The sequence below is a fragment of the Columba livia genome, chromosome 2 (genome assembly GCF_036013475.1).
Source record: "Columba livia isolate bColLiv1 breed racing homer chromosome 2, bColLiv1.pat.W.v2, whole genome shotgun sequence".
NCBI classification, from domain to species: domain Eukaryota; kingdom Metazoa; phylum Chordata; class Aves; order Columbiformes; family Columbidae; genus Columba; species Columba livia.
In genome coordinates this window covers 22540654-22556362 of record NC_088603.1, presented here as the reverse complement: position 1 = coordinate 22556362, position 15709 = coordinate 22540654, and the positions used below count along the sequence as shown (strand labels likewise).

The window sequence follows — 15709 nt, the reverse complement described above, 5'->3', positions numbered from 1 at the left end:
AAGTAGCAGTCAGCTGTGCCAAGGACCTCCTATGGCACCAGCTTATTGTCACCCTGTCTGAGTACATTGCTTCTGGCCATGGACCAAACCACTGTCACCTACTCAAGCTGACAGTCAGAAAAACTTCCCCTGGCTGCCTGTTGTTATCATAACACCTTCCTTGGTGCCTCAACTCATTCAGGAATCTGCTGCCATGCTCGGGTGTATGTGGGAGAAGTGCCACTGGAAGCTGCTGACATTCCTGCTGGAACTTACAGAGCTTCCTGCATCCATCTCTCAGTTTTGTGACTGTGCTTTGAGTCATTTATTCTCCTCTCTCAGTTGGGCATTCTTTCACTTTTCAGCTGAGCTGTTATAAATTTAGGCGTACACTTTTCTTACTTCTGGAAAGTGACTGGTCTGGTTGAATCACACTTTGTTGTATTATATTGCTGGGAAAATAACAAATTTTACTTTTGCAGAGTCAGACATTTCTTAATGTGTATTCATGAGATGTGAATAATTAGTCTGTGTGATTAAATTGATAGACAGTTGACAGCTGTTAAAAATGCCAGAGCCTTTTCTTTCCTTAACCTATTGTTAGCATCAAGAGAGACATTTATCTGTGAGAGAAGAGAAACAAATCTTACTTTTGTGATAAGAGGCATTAAACCCAGCTCCAGTGAAACTTGCATCTGACATGAAGTGGATGAACATTGCCTCTCCAGTTGATCTTATTGGCCCAGGAGGTTCTCGTCCACACAGAGTGGCCAGCACTGGAGAAAGACTGGTGTCTCCTGAGATCAAAAGAAGATATATTGGTGTTAAAACCAAATCCATTCACATCTGCTTGTTGGTTGCTGTGGCTCACACTTTCAGGCATGTGCTTTTGAAGATCTTTAACCTCTTATAGATTGAGAAATATTTTTATAGACCACAAAATATTTTGCTAGACTTTGCTAGTTTTATTTTATCTAGCAGAATGTCTCAGCATAGAGGAAGAATATCAATTTAGAACATGTTCCCATTGCTTTCTAGATTGCTTAAGTTCAATGGACACGAGAATTCCAGGTACTGGGACCTTGGGTATCTATTGCATGCTGTCAGAGCAGGGCAAGTTTGGCTTCTCACCATCTCGGATAATAAGTTTGTCATAGTTGCATGAGCTGTGAGATTCTATGTCTAAGGCCAGGACACTGAACTCCACAGTGGATCCAGGAGCTCTGATAAGCCACACACAGTCAGCAAAATTTCTGTAATTCATGGGCCAGCCCGGTGAGAAGAGGAGTGAAGGTGTTTCTTCAGTTGTTGCAGTCCCTCCGCATGCACCTGTCACATACAAGAAGACAAAAATGAAAGCATCCTCTTTTTAAACTGAACACTGCCCTCATATAATTTAAGATGACAGTCCTATAATTAAGCACAATGGGGACACAGTGATGATGTGTGTAGTCACAGGAATGTGTTTCTTCAAGCATTGTTTCAGTTTGAACTGGGAGTAAAAAAAATGAAAATCCTGACCTATAAGGATGTTCCTGTGCTACCTGGTGCAGCAATGATGTGCAGCAATTTCACCACGAGAAATATCTAGCAAAAGATCTAAGAGCATCTCCTACAGTTTAACACGGGTCGCAAATCAGAAAGGACGGGTGCATACATGATGAATAATACATAAACAATTTAGACCCTCTTGAAACTGAAGTACTTATCTTTCTCCACTCCTGATGTCCCAGCTATGTTTAGATCAAGGTGGAGTCTTTGCTGGGATCTCTAGTGGCTCAGTGCTCTCCCAGCACATAAACCCATTACATACTGCCACTGTCCTGCAGATCCCCAGGGATCCTTAGTCCCTTCATTCCCAGAAATCTGCCTTCAGATTCAGAAAGAAGACATTGCACTATGTCCTTTTAGTCTTAACTTTCTGTTGTCAGACTTGCTCAGAGAAAATCAATGATACAAGAAGAATATTCCCTCTCCTTCCAGGAGAGATTTGTCAGAGGTACCTGGTCATATAGAGCATATTCTCTTTATTTATGTATAAGAGATGCATTATAGTGAAAGGTTTCATATCACAATGTCTAGTGATTTAAGAACTGTCTTTCAAGAGAGATACTTTTTATGAAAACATATGAAGTCTTTAGTTTTCCTGAAAAAACTGCGTAAAGAAAAATGCCCTTATGTCAACATGATTATTTTTAGCACACTATAAAAAAGTATATCTGAGTGCCCCTATACATTGTTTTTAAAAGGTATTAAAATGATTAATTAAAATGTCAATGAAACCTTTCCCCCCATTAATAGCTGGGGCTTCCTCTTGTGGGGAAATTGGTTTGGAGTTCTTAAGTAAAGCTCAATATATCACTGGCTATATCACTTGTAATTGTGCAGCCCACTGAAAACCCACCTGGAGCAATGGTGCGTGTAACAGCAGAAGCATCCGCTGCGTTCCACTCCAGCAGAAAGCCTTGTCCGCTCACAGTTGAATCTGACTGGAACTGGATCGTCATTGAGCTGCCAGAGGATGCAAAAGAAGCAGGGTCTGCACCACAGTATGTTGCAATAGGACGAGAATGAACGGTGGGGCCATCATAAACCTGCAGAGAAGGAGAACGGTGCACATCCTCACATATGCAGATTTTCATCCACCCCACACTCAGCAAGTTTCCAATGAGAAAATTACCCTCTTTAAATGAGTGAGGAATCTTTCAGCAAATCCCGGTTAGAGAGAAACCTCTCTTACAATAAAATGGAACAAAATCTCCATTTACATTATTTACTGTTAATTGTGAAGCTTTCACAGAAGGAGGATCTGAATAGAAGCTGTCAAATTCAGGAATGCATGATGAGGAACAAAACCCGATAATCTGTAGGAAAAAAAGGCATTGTTTTTCTTCTATCCCCTTTTGCCCTCTGAGGAACACACATATTTTGAATTCTATCAAATAAATACACAATAATATTTTTTTCATTTTATGTGTTTCTGAGCCACCTTCTTGGGTGGTTAAAAGATGCTTTTCTTTTGCTGCCTTTTAAACCTATTTCCCTCCAGTAAAAATGTCCAGTGGAGAATGCTAGGAAATATTAAATAAACATTAACATTACATTGAAGATCTGAGTCAGGTTAAAGATCAGGCTGATCCGCATCCACTGAATGTCTAGCTGATTTAAGAAACTCATTTCTGTTCCAGAGGGACAAACAAAGAAAGGCAGGCTGAGTTAGAAAGAAGAAGTTGCTGTGAAAATATGACATGAAATGAAGGAAAATTTTCTATTTATGTTTTGAACTAATACTAAATTTGAATAGCAATGAATTAATAATGAATTGAATATACTGAACACATTGAATTAGTATTAACTTTCTCTTTCCCGAAGATGAAAGAAAAGGATAATTAGTGAATCAGCTGCTTAAAAAACAAAAACGATAAAAATATATTCACCTTAGTTAAATACTTAGTTATGCCTAGCTACATTCAGAAAGAAGTTGTTGCCTTTATTGCTCAATTTTCCTTAGCATCATGTGCGCTGTATTTTTAAGCCTGGTAAAAAGTCTAGGCTGTATTACGAGAGGGCACAGAAAAACAATCCAACCAGAAGAAAGGGTTATCTTCTTACTGCCAACAGCAAACGATTGATCCAGTGAGCAAAGGATTTTGAAATAACCTTATTTTCAGAGGTACCGAGATGTTATTATCGCTGCCATCCTCAACTGAACCAGCACAGAGCAAAGTTCTACCTGGTATCTGACCTGAAATTCTTGGATTTGAAAATTCAGCATTTTACCATTGTGTACTTATTTTTAATAAGTTTCAAACTTATAGATTGTAAACAACTGTTATGGAGCCAAAAAGCATGTAACCCTTCCTATAGCTAATAATCACTGAAAAGCCGACACAGCAAAAAAAAAAAAAGCCACACCAGATCCTTGGAAACACTTCCCAATCCTCTTGTAGGTTTCTGTATTCATCATTTTTATCAAAGTTAATAGAAATAAAATAACTTCTCAAAATTAAATCACCTTTAGCTTGTCATAACGGCATCTGTAATGATTTTCGATATCCATCTGCAGGATACGGCCACGGATAACTTGTGAGGCATTAACGTTTATTCGCCACTGGTAATTGGAATTGTGAGGGTAACTTCTGGGCCACTGTGGTGAAGCTATTTGTCCTCCATTTCCCACAATGTCATTTCCATACACTGAAAAACATGAGAGACACAACTAATGCCTCTAATTCACACAGATTAAAAGAAGCATTGGGGCCCAGCCAGGAATACAGCTTTATTTCAGCCCATCTGACTTAATGTCCTTAGGACTAGACAGCGCTGTGAGGCACAGACTTGTGTCTCAGACACTCCTAGGATGCACATCTGATTATTTTCTTGTTGTGAGAGATGCAGTGTGCCTTTATCTAAAGAAAATAACCAACTTGAGATGTGTGTTTCTACATGTAGGAGAGGTGGAAGATGCCACATCTAAATTCCCTCTTGACTCTGCCTATTTCATGTTCATGTCTTCACAAGAACCATTAAATGATAAAATTATTTTTTTAAGTGCCTTTGTGTGTTCTGGTGAAAAATGGTTCTGATTTGATTGAGATCTAAACTATTGATAATTCCTTTTGAAAAAGAGTAGTAAAAGTCTCAAAGTAAGGAAAACTATTAGAAGTTTAGCTTGTCTAATCAGAAAGGGTGTGGATGTTTAGCTTCAGCAGCCTGTTCATGCAGCAAGTCAGACTGATGTTTGCAATGGTCCCTTGAAACTTTTGATCTATAAACTGGCATCATTTCCTTTTCTTCCAATTCTGCTCCCAGGTTGATGCCATCTAGATCCAATCCAGAGGATGGATGCTGTTGTACTCAAAAAGCAAAATGGAAAGCTAGGAAATACATGCTTTTTTTTTTCCTTAATTTATCAATTGCCTAATAAATGACAACATGAACATGAAATACTCATTTGCAGGTAGCAAAAACTTATGGTCAGATATTCTTAACTCTAACAGGCAACTGGTGAACTTGGGTTGCCACAGAAGTTTTTAGTATACAGGTCTTACATCTTCACAGCCCAATACTGCTAAAGGAAGAATCTGAAAACCAGGTGATAAACTGTTAGTAAACAGTCAGTGAAATAGAGGACATTTTGTTTTCTGTAATCCATGGAATTATTTCCTTCTGGAAGGATAATGGGATCAATTTAAAAAAAAAAAAAAAAGTTGTCTGTTACAATAATTTAAAGAGATAGAATGTAATGTCTAATTCTGATTGAGTTAGACTTGATATACTTACATACATGAGTTCTGTTCTGACATGGTTTAGAGCATCCTTTTACATTCAGCAGATATTTTACAAAACATTTTTAAGTGAATGCATAGCATTGCTGACATCAAGTATTTTTTAATAGATTTTACAGGGCAAAATGTTCACTTTTTTTCAGTCATTTTGGAGGTGAGAGAACAATAGTTTCCAATTAAATAACTTCTACTTACAGTGAGAGAATGTGGCCCTGAAGCCAACAGCAGTGCCTGAGCTGTCTGAGACGAATTTGACCCACAGGATGTGTCCAACAGTAGACGTATAATTCGAAGGCAAGGAGTTCCCACAGAATCGTCCTGCCAGCACACCTGTATTGTTCCCTTCACGAATCTCCAGGTAATCTTTGGTGCAGCCAGCACTATCTTCCAGCTGAAACGCTCTGTTTCAATAGCAGTAGAAGAGCATTAACAGACATATGACTGGCACCTACTTCAGAGCTTGCCCTGCAAGGCTGCAAATCCCCCTGTAGCTGGATTTCCACCACCACAGTTCAGAAGAAGGCAGCAACAAAACCCTCCAGAACCTAGAAGTCACCACTCATCACCTGGCAGTGCTGCTCATACAGGGCTCTTTCCTTTCAATCCCCTTATTTCATGACAGAGCTTCAGTTTGCAAAGCTATAGTTTTTAAAGAGTTGTAATATTTCTTGGTTCTCCAACAACAACCATGAAAGACAGAAAGTGCCTAATAAACCAGATTTTTTACTATAAGCCCAGGTCAGACTATTTAGTAGGTGCACATCTATTGAGTGCAGAGAATACTTCTAGTCTTACAGATCAGTTTGCAGTCCCTTTATATCTGTATTACTTCAGTACACTCCTCTGGTAAGAAAATGATTTCCAGAGGTGTAGATTCATTTGTAGTTAACATCTCAGAGCTCAGAAATCCCTTAGCACTTTCTCCAGAATTACAAAACATAACTGTGTCTCTGGCCTCTTCGAGTTCTAAATAGCTAGGTGCACACAAAATAGTAATGAGGATTGCTATGAACTCTTCTGAACCAAATTTTACCTTAGAAAAGGAATGAGATTTAGTAATTATAAATTCTGAATTATTGCACCAAAACCCATTATGTTCTAAGTGAAGTGCTTTGATTCAATGCAATATATTTGCATTTGCATAAAGCAGGCTATGAATATATAGTAAAGATTCCAGAAAGTGCCTCTTATAAGCAATGTCACAAACGTTTATGTTTTCTGGTAACAACTCCTCCCCTCAGTCCTGAATAAAGTCATTTGTGTTCAGTGCACACATGATGTGAAATTGTTCCATTCACTCATCTGGATATACTCAGGCTAATTTAAAGCTATCCCTCAGATTGCAAGACAAGCATTTCTGTTCAGACTGAGCTGAAGAAAATTAATACCTCATGCCAACAAAACTTTATAAACCCCCAATATTAAATTAAATAAAATAAATACTGCTTTCTAACACAATTACTCTATAATTTTCAATATTTTCAGCTTGCCATTCAGCTGTGGGTAACTGAAGAATAAGAGTTTACATCTACTCAGTGTCACTTTATATAACTGGATTATTTATTCTGCTGATAGTTTCTGCTTCACACTAGGTTTCTGTTTTGCTCCTGGAAAGTTGTTATTCATTATGCTGTAGCAAATATTTTGGAAAATGTTTTCAGGCTCTAGTTCTTTTTCTCTGCTTCAGTGAGTAAAGGAGGAATAGAATATCCTTTTTACTGAGTTAATGAATCAATATGTGCCTAACAAATTGTACCTTATGCAGTCAGCATGTTACTGGGCAAATTTGCCTTGTGTCCTGATTAACTGTAAATGCAGGTTTCAGAATTACTTTTATTTTCCTGCCGATTCTTGATAAGCTTTGCAAAGTGTCCGTGTTCTCTTTCTTGGCAGCAGCCACTGTTCAGTGCCGGGAAACTGAGAGGATCAGAAATCCACATCATTGTTAAAGAACAACCAAACGAGCCTGGTAAAGGACTCCACATTGTTCTGTGGATCACGCATGACTTTCCTGTCAGAAGTCTTCAAAGGAAAGTTAATTTGCTGAAGGGAAAAGAAAATTCCTTCAAATACTCTCCTGGGCCCTGTTGTACCTCCACTGCTGTAATTGTTGGAGAAATTTTGGAGACTTTAACATCAATTCTAACCCTACAATCTGTGGAGTATCTGGTCCCTTTATGTTACTCAGCTGTGTAATAAATACTACAATGAATCTGCTAGTAAGGAAATAGTAGAAATTTTCTTCATAAAAAAAAGGCAGAGCAATGCTAAATTTCCTTTTCTTGTTTATAAGTTAATGAGAACTGGCTTTTTCAGCATTCCATGTTGCTCAAACAATAAAACACCTATTTACGTCATGCTGTATATGCCTTAATAGAAGCAATGACTAAGACAGGAGAGCACTGGCTGCAAGCCGCCACTAACCACTGCGGTGTTCTAAAAACATATTTCAGCTTTATCATCTGGTAATTACATTTCCTAATAAACACAGACCATCCTTCCTTCAGGTCTGTTAAGGGATGAGTAATAACCCTTGGTGATGCATTTACATGAAGGACAGCTGGAGCCGGTTGCCAGGGGAGCTGAGAATCATCCAGACACACTCGGTGTTGAGCGGATAAGGCTCAGGATAGCCAGGGCTGTTGAAAGCTCCTCTGTCCACGTGGAAAGCACCCCCGCAGGCTGCAACAAGAAGGAGACGGCAGAGGCTTGAGAAAGGTGACATGAAAAAAAACGTTGGCAGAGCCAGAGCATTTGCTAATGAAGAAAGCATTTCTCCTTGTCTACTTGTTCTTTAGCTTGCTGATATACTTGCTGAGACCTTGGCCAAAAAAGAAGGGCAGCAATAGGGGAAGTTTAAAGAGGGAATGTCAGAGAGACAGAGAGATACAGGATCTGTTCTTTTTCTTAAAAGTCGGAGGCATAAGGTAGCAAAACCTGTCACATGGACTTACATGATGACGATGCAACATAGGTGGCATGGAAGCCCCTGGCATTAATGTTGTTGTTGGAGATGAAGTTCACCACCAAGGCATTACCAAAAGAAGTGATAGGATGTGGTATAGTAGTGCCACAGTAACGGCCTGAAAGAGAGCAAACCAGAGAGAAAAGAAGGGCCGTTAAGCATGTAATTGCTATTGCTGATTTGGTGTTAATGCCTAACAGCAACCAGGAGTAACATTTCTTGAAAAAACTGCAGTTGTCAATTCCATCTACATAAGAGTGAAATACTCAGTTTCACTAGCAAAGAACTCAAGTCTAGTGGCAATTTCTTTTTTAACAGAGGAAGAACCTCCTGCACTCCAGACACCCTAGTCACTGGCTATTCTGTCATTGAGCTCCTTTGTGTTCACTCAATCCATAAATTACAGCCTAATTGAAAAAAAAAAAAATAAATCCCATCAAATATATCTGACAGTAGTTTCCATTTCACTCAATTGGTTTCTAATAAAAATAAACAAGTGACAAATAACAGACCAGTTCTCATGTAATGGGTTGTATTGTGGGGATTTGGAATATGAATCATGATCTAGCAGAAAGGCATCTGAAAGTAAAAACAAAGATAGCAGCTAGTAACCTGGTCCTCTTGTCAAGTGAATGCCAAGTAGGAGACAAAAAAATGAATTCTGCTCTTAGTTACAAATGATTTAAACTGAGTACAGCCTACTCCTGCCAAGAGAGAATATACAAAAGTAGAGTAAGGGAGAACATAATCAGGCACAGATATTCTGAATTTCCCAGGAAGGAATTTGAGGCAACTCTGGGGATGTGAGGGGAGTGAGGACCACCCTGTGGCCAGAGCTCTCTCATGGCTTCCTGGCAACTTAAACACTGAATTTAGCTGCTCCAGACTGCTCCTGCCACACGAAGTTGATGGCTGTGGACAGAGATGTTGGGACAAAGCTGTAGAATATTCAGGAACAAGCAGAAAATCAGGCTTTCTGGGGCTCGAGGAAAAATCCATTTTATCCTCCCAGAAATCTGAAACTTTCTTCACCTATGGACTCTACTTATGAGTGTGGGTGATGTTAGGTTTTTGTACAGTGAACCAGGAATTCAGTTTAAACTGAATTGCTTGGTTCCTGATATTGTTCAGCTAGGGAGCAAGGAAAAGGCAGCTGGAGTCAACTCCAAACTGCAGGTCAGTAGGAATACAGTTGGAGCCTGGGAGGACTGTGCCATTCACATTGAAAACTTAACCTCCATCCCCAGACTCCTCTGGCCAGGCTGGACAAGGAGCTTCCTTTGTCAGAGAAAATTCATGAAACGGGAGGACACTCGCAGAAAACCTTCTCCTGCTCACCTTGGGTGTGGTTCCACATATGAAATAAACATGGGAAAAGTACAATACCTCGAAGAGGAGCCTCGTAGTTATTCCCGTCCAAAATCTCCACAAAATCCGTTGTACAGTTTCGTCTATTGTTTTCAATATCGAAGTCAGTGAATGAGAGTGTGATGTGGTTGACTGGCAACAGCAAAGAGTAAAAACTTAAAAAGAAGTTGGGCGTCTCACAGAGAAATAAATATATGTAAACAAATGTACCATCTTTTCTCCCTTGAAGTAAATTAGTCCCCATAAAGAATAAAATCTGAAGTAGTTTAATCCCTGATACGTGGTGCGAACTTGATGCAAAGGTCCTCATAAATCTCTTCGTATTTCAGTACTTTCTAGTACAATTGACATTAGAAGTGTAGGATTTAATATTATATATACACATGAATATAAATTTCCTAATATCTGAAGAGCTTCATTATATACCGAAAGTGTCATCAAATACAACATGGAAAATGTACACATATTCAGAAACAAAAGTTATTCTACACATCTGTGACCTTCTGTCCCTTTGAAATCTATACCATTGATCCAGACAAAATGTGAATTGATGCTGCCCTGCTCCAGGCATAGAAAGAGCTGATTCTTTCATAGTTTTATAACATTCCACATACATCAATTGGACTGGTTAAAGGATCATTAAGTACTCTCAGCTATATTTGTGCAGAATTGGATTTTCCACACCCTTGGACTGCAGACTACATCCTGAAAAAGAGGATTTCTGACTCAGGGTATTTTTGTCTCTTGTATTGCTCTTGTTTGTCTAATATGAACAAAGGTGAAGTCTCAAATGGAAGAAGAGAGGCCGTCCTCTACACCAGTCTGTGACAGTAGTTACTCCTGGACTTATATCTCCTGCGCAGTTTGAGCGGGTCAGAAAGGATCTCACAGTTTAGATGATAACTAAGTTTCCTCCCACATTGACTAAGCCAGAATTTGGCACAAATATTTTGCTTCTTACTGGCCTACAATTAATTAGGTAGAATAATGCGAAATGACAGACATGGACCCAGGCGCTGCATTCATCAGGGTGCCACCGGCTGGTGTTCAGCTGCAGTGCCCGTGTGCTCCGCAATCTTTTGTGTCCTGGCCGGTCAATCAATCACAGCTATCAATGCAGGTCCTCAGGATACAAAGCAAAAAGGAAAAACACAGTGGGTGGCAAGAGCAGGAGACTTGTTGGCCTTCCCAGTAAGAGCAGAGTAGGAACTCTGCATTGTTTTGCCACTGGTGACATCTATTGTACATGGCTGTGCCCTGTGTGAGTGGCACATCGCAGCCACGTGTACCCGCAACGTGTGGGGTGCGGGGGTCCTGGCGGCAGGGGAGGGAGTCACTGCGTGCACAGGCTGCTGCTTGTTCAGCATTTTTCTAGTCTCTTACACTGATGTAAATCAGGAGACAACAGTTAAGTCTGAGTTTTCAACCTGGATCCATGAAAAGACTGTCTTTAAAAAAATAAATGTTGTGTGAGTGAGGAACAGCTTTAATGATGCCCTTTTCACACATCTGTATGAGAACCTATGCTAAAAAAAGTATTGCTTATCTCTTGATCTTTGTTTTGGTGTTTTCTTTGGCAAATTGACTTCCATTTTTTTAACTTGGCAAAATAAACTTATAAATGTGGTTGGAACATTCTGTGATTTTAACAACAATGGCTAAGTAGCAGATAAACAACTGAAGTTTAGTAGTTGCTATTAAAAACAAACATTTATTTTAAATGATGTTACTAGGATATTATTACACAACTGCAAATATTTTTTAGTAATCTTAAACCACGTAAAGGTAATACTGGGTATTAAAGGGAATACTGCTATCCAATGGAAAAATATTTGGTGTTTTATGACCATCATAAAGCTAAAATTAGACGGGAACATCTGAGGGTGTATGTAGATAAGACCAGTTTATTTATATTCTTTTTTATTTGTATTTTAAATTCCTCTGTACCTTTTCTAATTATTTTATTAAAATTTAATTTTCTTATGCTAACAGCATAGACTTGACCTAATACATTAGCTTGAAAAATCCAGACCACAGTAAGGTCAGCTAAACACAAGTGCTTTAATTATATATAAGCCCTTAGACATGAATGCAAATTCACATAGTATTCAATACCTCATTTATAATTGCAATACTTGGGTCACAGTAAATCAGCTAAGATGACAAAGCTGTAAACTGTTTTCCTCACTATGCACTAAATCTACAATAAAATGAGATGTAGGGCAGATTAGGAAAGTCACACTTTCCAACTACCAGGATGCAGAACTTCCTAGAGAAATAAAGGAGGAATTTTGTATTGTTACTACAAAAAAGAAGATGAGGATGTTAGTCATCCCAGCTAACTATAAAAGATGTTTTTACTTACATGGTTCCTGAGCCTGAATAATCCAGCTGCAGTTCTGATTGTTTGGGTATTTGGCAGGATACAGAGGAGAGGAAATTGCTGCCCCAACTGCATCTGACTCTATGAAACTTCCGCATGCTTTAGAATGAAACACACACATATACACACACAGATATTTATGTAGGCAAAACTGAGATTCTGTAGTAGCAAATCTGAGATTCTGTAGTGAAAATGAATGCACAAAATGTAACATGCTATATCAATGTGAAATAAGGATAATATTCATGACAGTAATTTATTCAGAAAAGAGACTTAAGGACTAGCTGCCAGCACCATGTGCACTTTCTAGACCTGGATCCACAGGTCATGCTGCACATGGCTGATGACCTGAGAGAAGCCAGAGTGACTTGGGAACAGACACCTAATTTTTATCAGCTCAGAAGACCAATATTTGGGCTAAAATAACTTGCTTTCAGGATAGTGTAATCATACACCCCTTTCTCTGATAATTTGCCTGTGTTGTCAACCAGGAAGGAAGAAGTCATAAGAAACTGTCCAGAACCTTCCAGTGCCCAAGGATGGCATCACATTGCATTGGCATGATCCTCTTGTGACCTGCATCAGCAAAACTGCAATTGTGTGAAATGTGTGCAAGAGCTTGGTTGACAGTGTATCTTTGGCTAACGGTGCTGAGTGCTGACCTGTCTTCACACAGACTCATCATAAAACCTCCAGACACAAGTTTAACAGACAACTGCTTTAAACAGCAGGGTGGGGAGTTAGATACCACAGTATTTTTCACAATATTTTCAAAGAAAAAAAAATCTGGGAAAAATACTAGTTAACAGTGAAGAGCATCCTAAGAAGAAAATGAGAGGAATTTTCTTTGCAAAAACTAAATGGCTATATCTTAGGGAAATATGTTTCCAAAGTTATTGTGAAAAAATGAAAGAAAATCACTAATCATCAAATAGAAAGTAATCTCATGAAAAATTCTGCTCAGTTGGTGCCATTTTTCATTAAAAAGGAAACAATGTAAAATACCAATTAGTCTTCCACAAATTGGATTGTTGATGTTTGGCAGAGTTAGCAGGCCTGAATCCATGGACTTCATCAACAGCATGACACAGAATTCTTTTACGGCTTTTCAGATTCATGCGCATGGATAAACATATAAAATGTTATGTTGTCACTAGGTCTGTGGAAACTGCCAGTTACACATTTTTCTCAGGACAGCTATGAGTAGCTAACCCTCTAGGGAGGTTCAATAAGAGGCAACTGATGTGTACTAGATGCCTTGCTAGAAAAGGTACATTTTTTCTCCAATTAAAGGATCTAAGATGATTCTTAGATTTTAAATTATTTAATTTATAATATGGAAAAATTCAGTCCTGTTAAAGATAGACACTGGTATGCTGCATATAAAGAAACAACACTTCCTGTTATCAGCAGTGCTAAGAGATTGTGTTCCATACAAACACAGCAGTGACTAGATAAACATGTATTAATGGAAATGATGAGATTACCTTCAGTAAAGCGAGCACTGAAGCCCCTGTGCTGGATGGGTCTATCAGAGTGCAGTCGGATGTACATCACATTCTTGGAGGATATGATAGGAGGAGGATGTTGTGTTCCACAGAGTTTCCTAAGAAGTGGTGCTTCACTGCTAGGACCATCAAATACCTGTTATAAAAAAGATCAAATGAAGTATCTGGCTTCAAAAGAAGTATTGAGAACTTTGATTTCATTCCCTTTGTTATGTTTCATACATTTTGATCCTAATACAGCCCTGGTATGGGCAGTGCAAACAAACTATGTGTTGCTTATCTTAATTCCATGACCATTTAAAACAAACAAACAAACAAAAAAGCAAAGCATGTATTTCAGGCCAAAGCTACTGTAACCTTTATGACAAAAATGAATCAAGTAACCCTCTTCTCCTGTGTGTATCTGGTATGGAAGCAACTCTATTTTAACAATCCACATATCCCCACACGTTTATTGTTTTCTGTTAATGGCCAATGGAAGTTCAGATGTAGCTTTCATTCAGTTAAACCCTACATCTTGCCTCAGTGAAGACTTCTAAATTGGCCCTAACATGTAGCTAGTGCACGATTGGGAGCTATGACTGTATATAAAAAGAGAAGACACTAGGATTATGGGTTTTAGATACACGTACTCAGCATCAAGGATCAGAGTCCATATATCTACGCTTTATACCTATATGTATGCTTTAGGGTGCTTAATTACACACATATACATTAAGTGTTATGTAAGCAGAGGGTAAAGTAAAAAAAAAGTTAGGAGGAAGAAAGCAAAGATGGTTTCACAAAACTTCACTTTTAATTTTACCACAAATGCCTTCATTCTCTTTTGTCCCCTACAGCTGATAATTTTCTTTCCTTCCTCTCTGTTTCACAATCAGGAAAAAAAAGATAATGAAGTTAAAACCAACAAGTTACTAGTTTAAGTGACAACAAAATTATAACAAGAGGAACTACAGAGAAAGAAAAATAACCGGAGTCTCAGTGTCCTGCTAATCTTTCCTTGCACCCCAGCAGACGTGATTTGTTCCGGCTGTGTTTGGAGCCATGGGCCAGTCTCAGAGCCCCTGTGCCTGGTTTCAGCAGTGAGGAGCCCTGGAGCCACCAACAGTTGCACAACCCACAGAGGAAGAGCCCTTGGGCTAATGGGCACCAACCCAATTTGAATCCAGTTCCTGTTTCAGCGTTAACATCCTGCATTACCATAGGCATGTCATTTAATATAACCTGTGACTTGACTTCCTATAGCAAAATGGAGAAGAATATGGATAAAAATATGGATAGGAGGACTGGAAAATATTTAGGTGCTAGGATGTTAGAAGCTATGTAAAATCCCACTTTGAGCAAAATAACGACATTGGGTTAGAAGAAACCTACTTAACATCTTCTTTTACTCCAAAATGCCTCAAATTCCAGCAAGTCTGTGCAATGCAATGCCAATTCACTAAAAATTTCTAACTAGGCTGTATAACACAGTGCAATGTTTCTGCTTTCAGTACTTAAAGGTCTTTGAGCATATTAGTGAAAAAATATACTAAACAGTAGTTGAGAGAAAGGTCTCAACTAAACTTCAGAGCTGAGAAACAGAGGACAAAACTCCTGCTTAATCCACTGACATACCCAACATAGCCATGCTGTATTCATGAATTAAACATTTTCCCTTGGGCCTATCCAGCTCTGTGGGACCTTGTGACAGAGTAGTAAGTGTACTGCAGTTTCTGTTAAAAATTAGTACCTGGTAAAAAACCCAAAATATCCATTGATTCAATCTTTTCTCCCCGCTTGGCATCCTGCCACAATCAGCCCTTTAATACATAGTATGCAGTGTTCATTCTTCCTCTGCACATATGTTCTGTATATAAATCAGACTGCCTGGAGGTAAAAAACCACAAACCATGGAATGTGAAAAAAGTAACGACTAACAAAATAGCCCTTAGGAATTAAGGTACTGTCTTTCCCTAGACAGTAGTGAGAGGATTTTATCTGAATGCTAGAACTGAGAATAAGCATCGCATTGACAGAGCATAGAGAGAGGGTTTGGCTGCAGTTCATGTAAACTGCTGGTTTTGATGAATCTGTGTCCCTCTGCATGGCTGAGGATATGTCCATCGACACATGGGCTGTTGTGAGAGTCTGGTAGTTGAGCTCTGTCACTTGGGAAGATATTAAGGATAAGTAACATAAGAGACTAAGTAGTCATTTCATTCCAAGAGCTTTCTGG

General features: G+C 38.8%; 1 protein-coding gene across 1 annotated transcript in view; it reads right to left on the bottom strand.

Moving 5' to 3' along the window:
* The window catches only part of CUBN (cubilin), a 140578-nt gene that overhangs the window by 51199 nt on the left and 73670 nt on the right, over positions 1–15709 (bottom strand). The window contains exons 32-41 of the mRNA XM_065050909.1: positions 13471–13627; positions 11966–12082; positions 9619–9732; positions 8222–8350; positions 7817–7949; positions 5463–5668; positions 3995–4176; positions 2384–2573; positions 1111–1308; positions 630–776 (exon numbers count right to left, since the gene is read on the bottom strand). Of these exons, the coding sequence (XP_064906981.1) occupies positions 630–776; positions 1111–1308; positions 2384–2573; positions 3995–4176; positions 5463–5668; positions 7817–7949; positions 8222–8350; positions 9619–9732; positions 11966–12082; positions 13471–13627 (1573 nt within the window). The remainder of the gene's footprint in view (positions 1–629; positions 777–1110; positions 1309–2383; positions 2574–3994; positions 4177–5462; positions 5669–7816; positions 7950–8221; positions 8351–9618; positions 9733–11965; positions 12083–13470; positions 13628–15709) is intronic.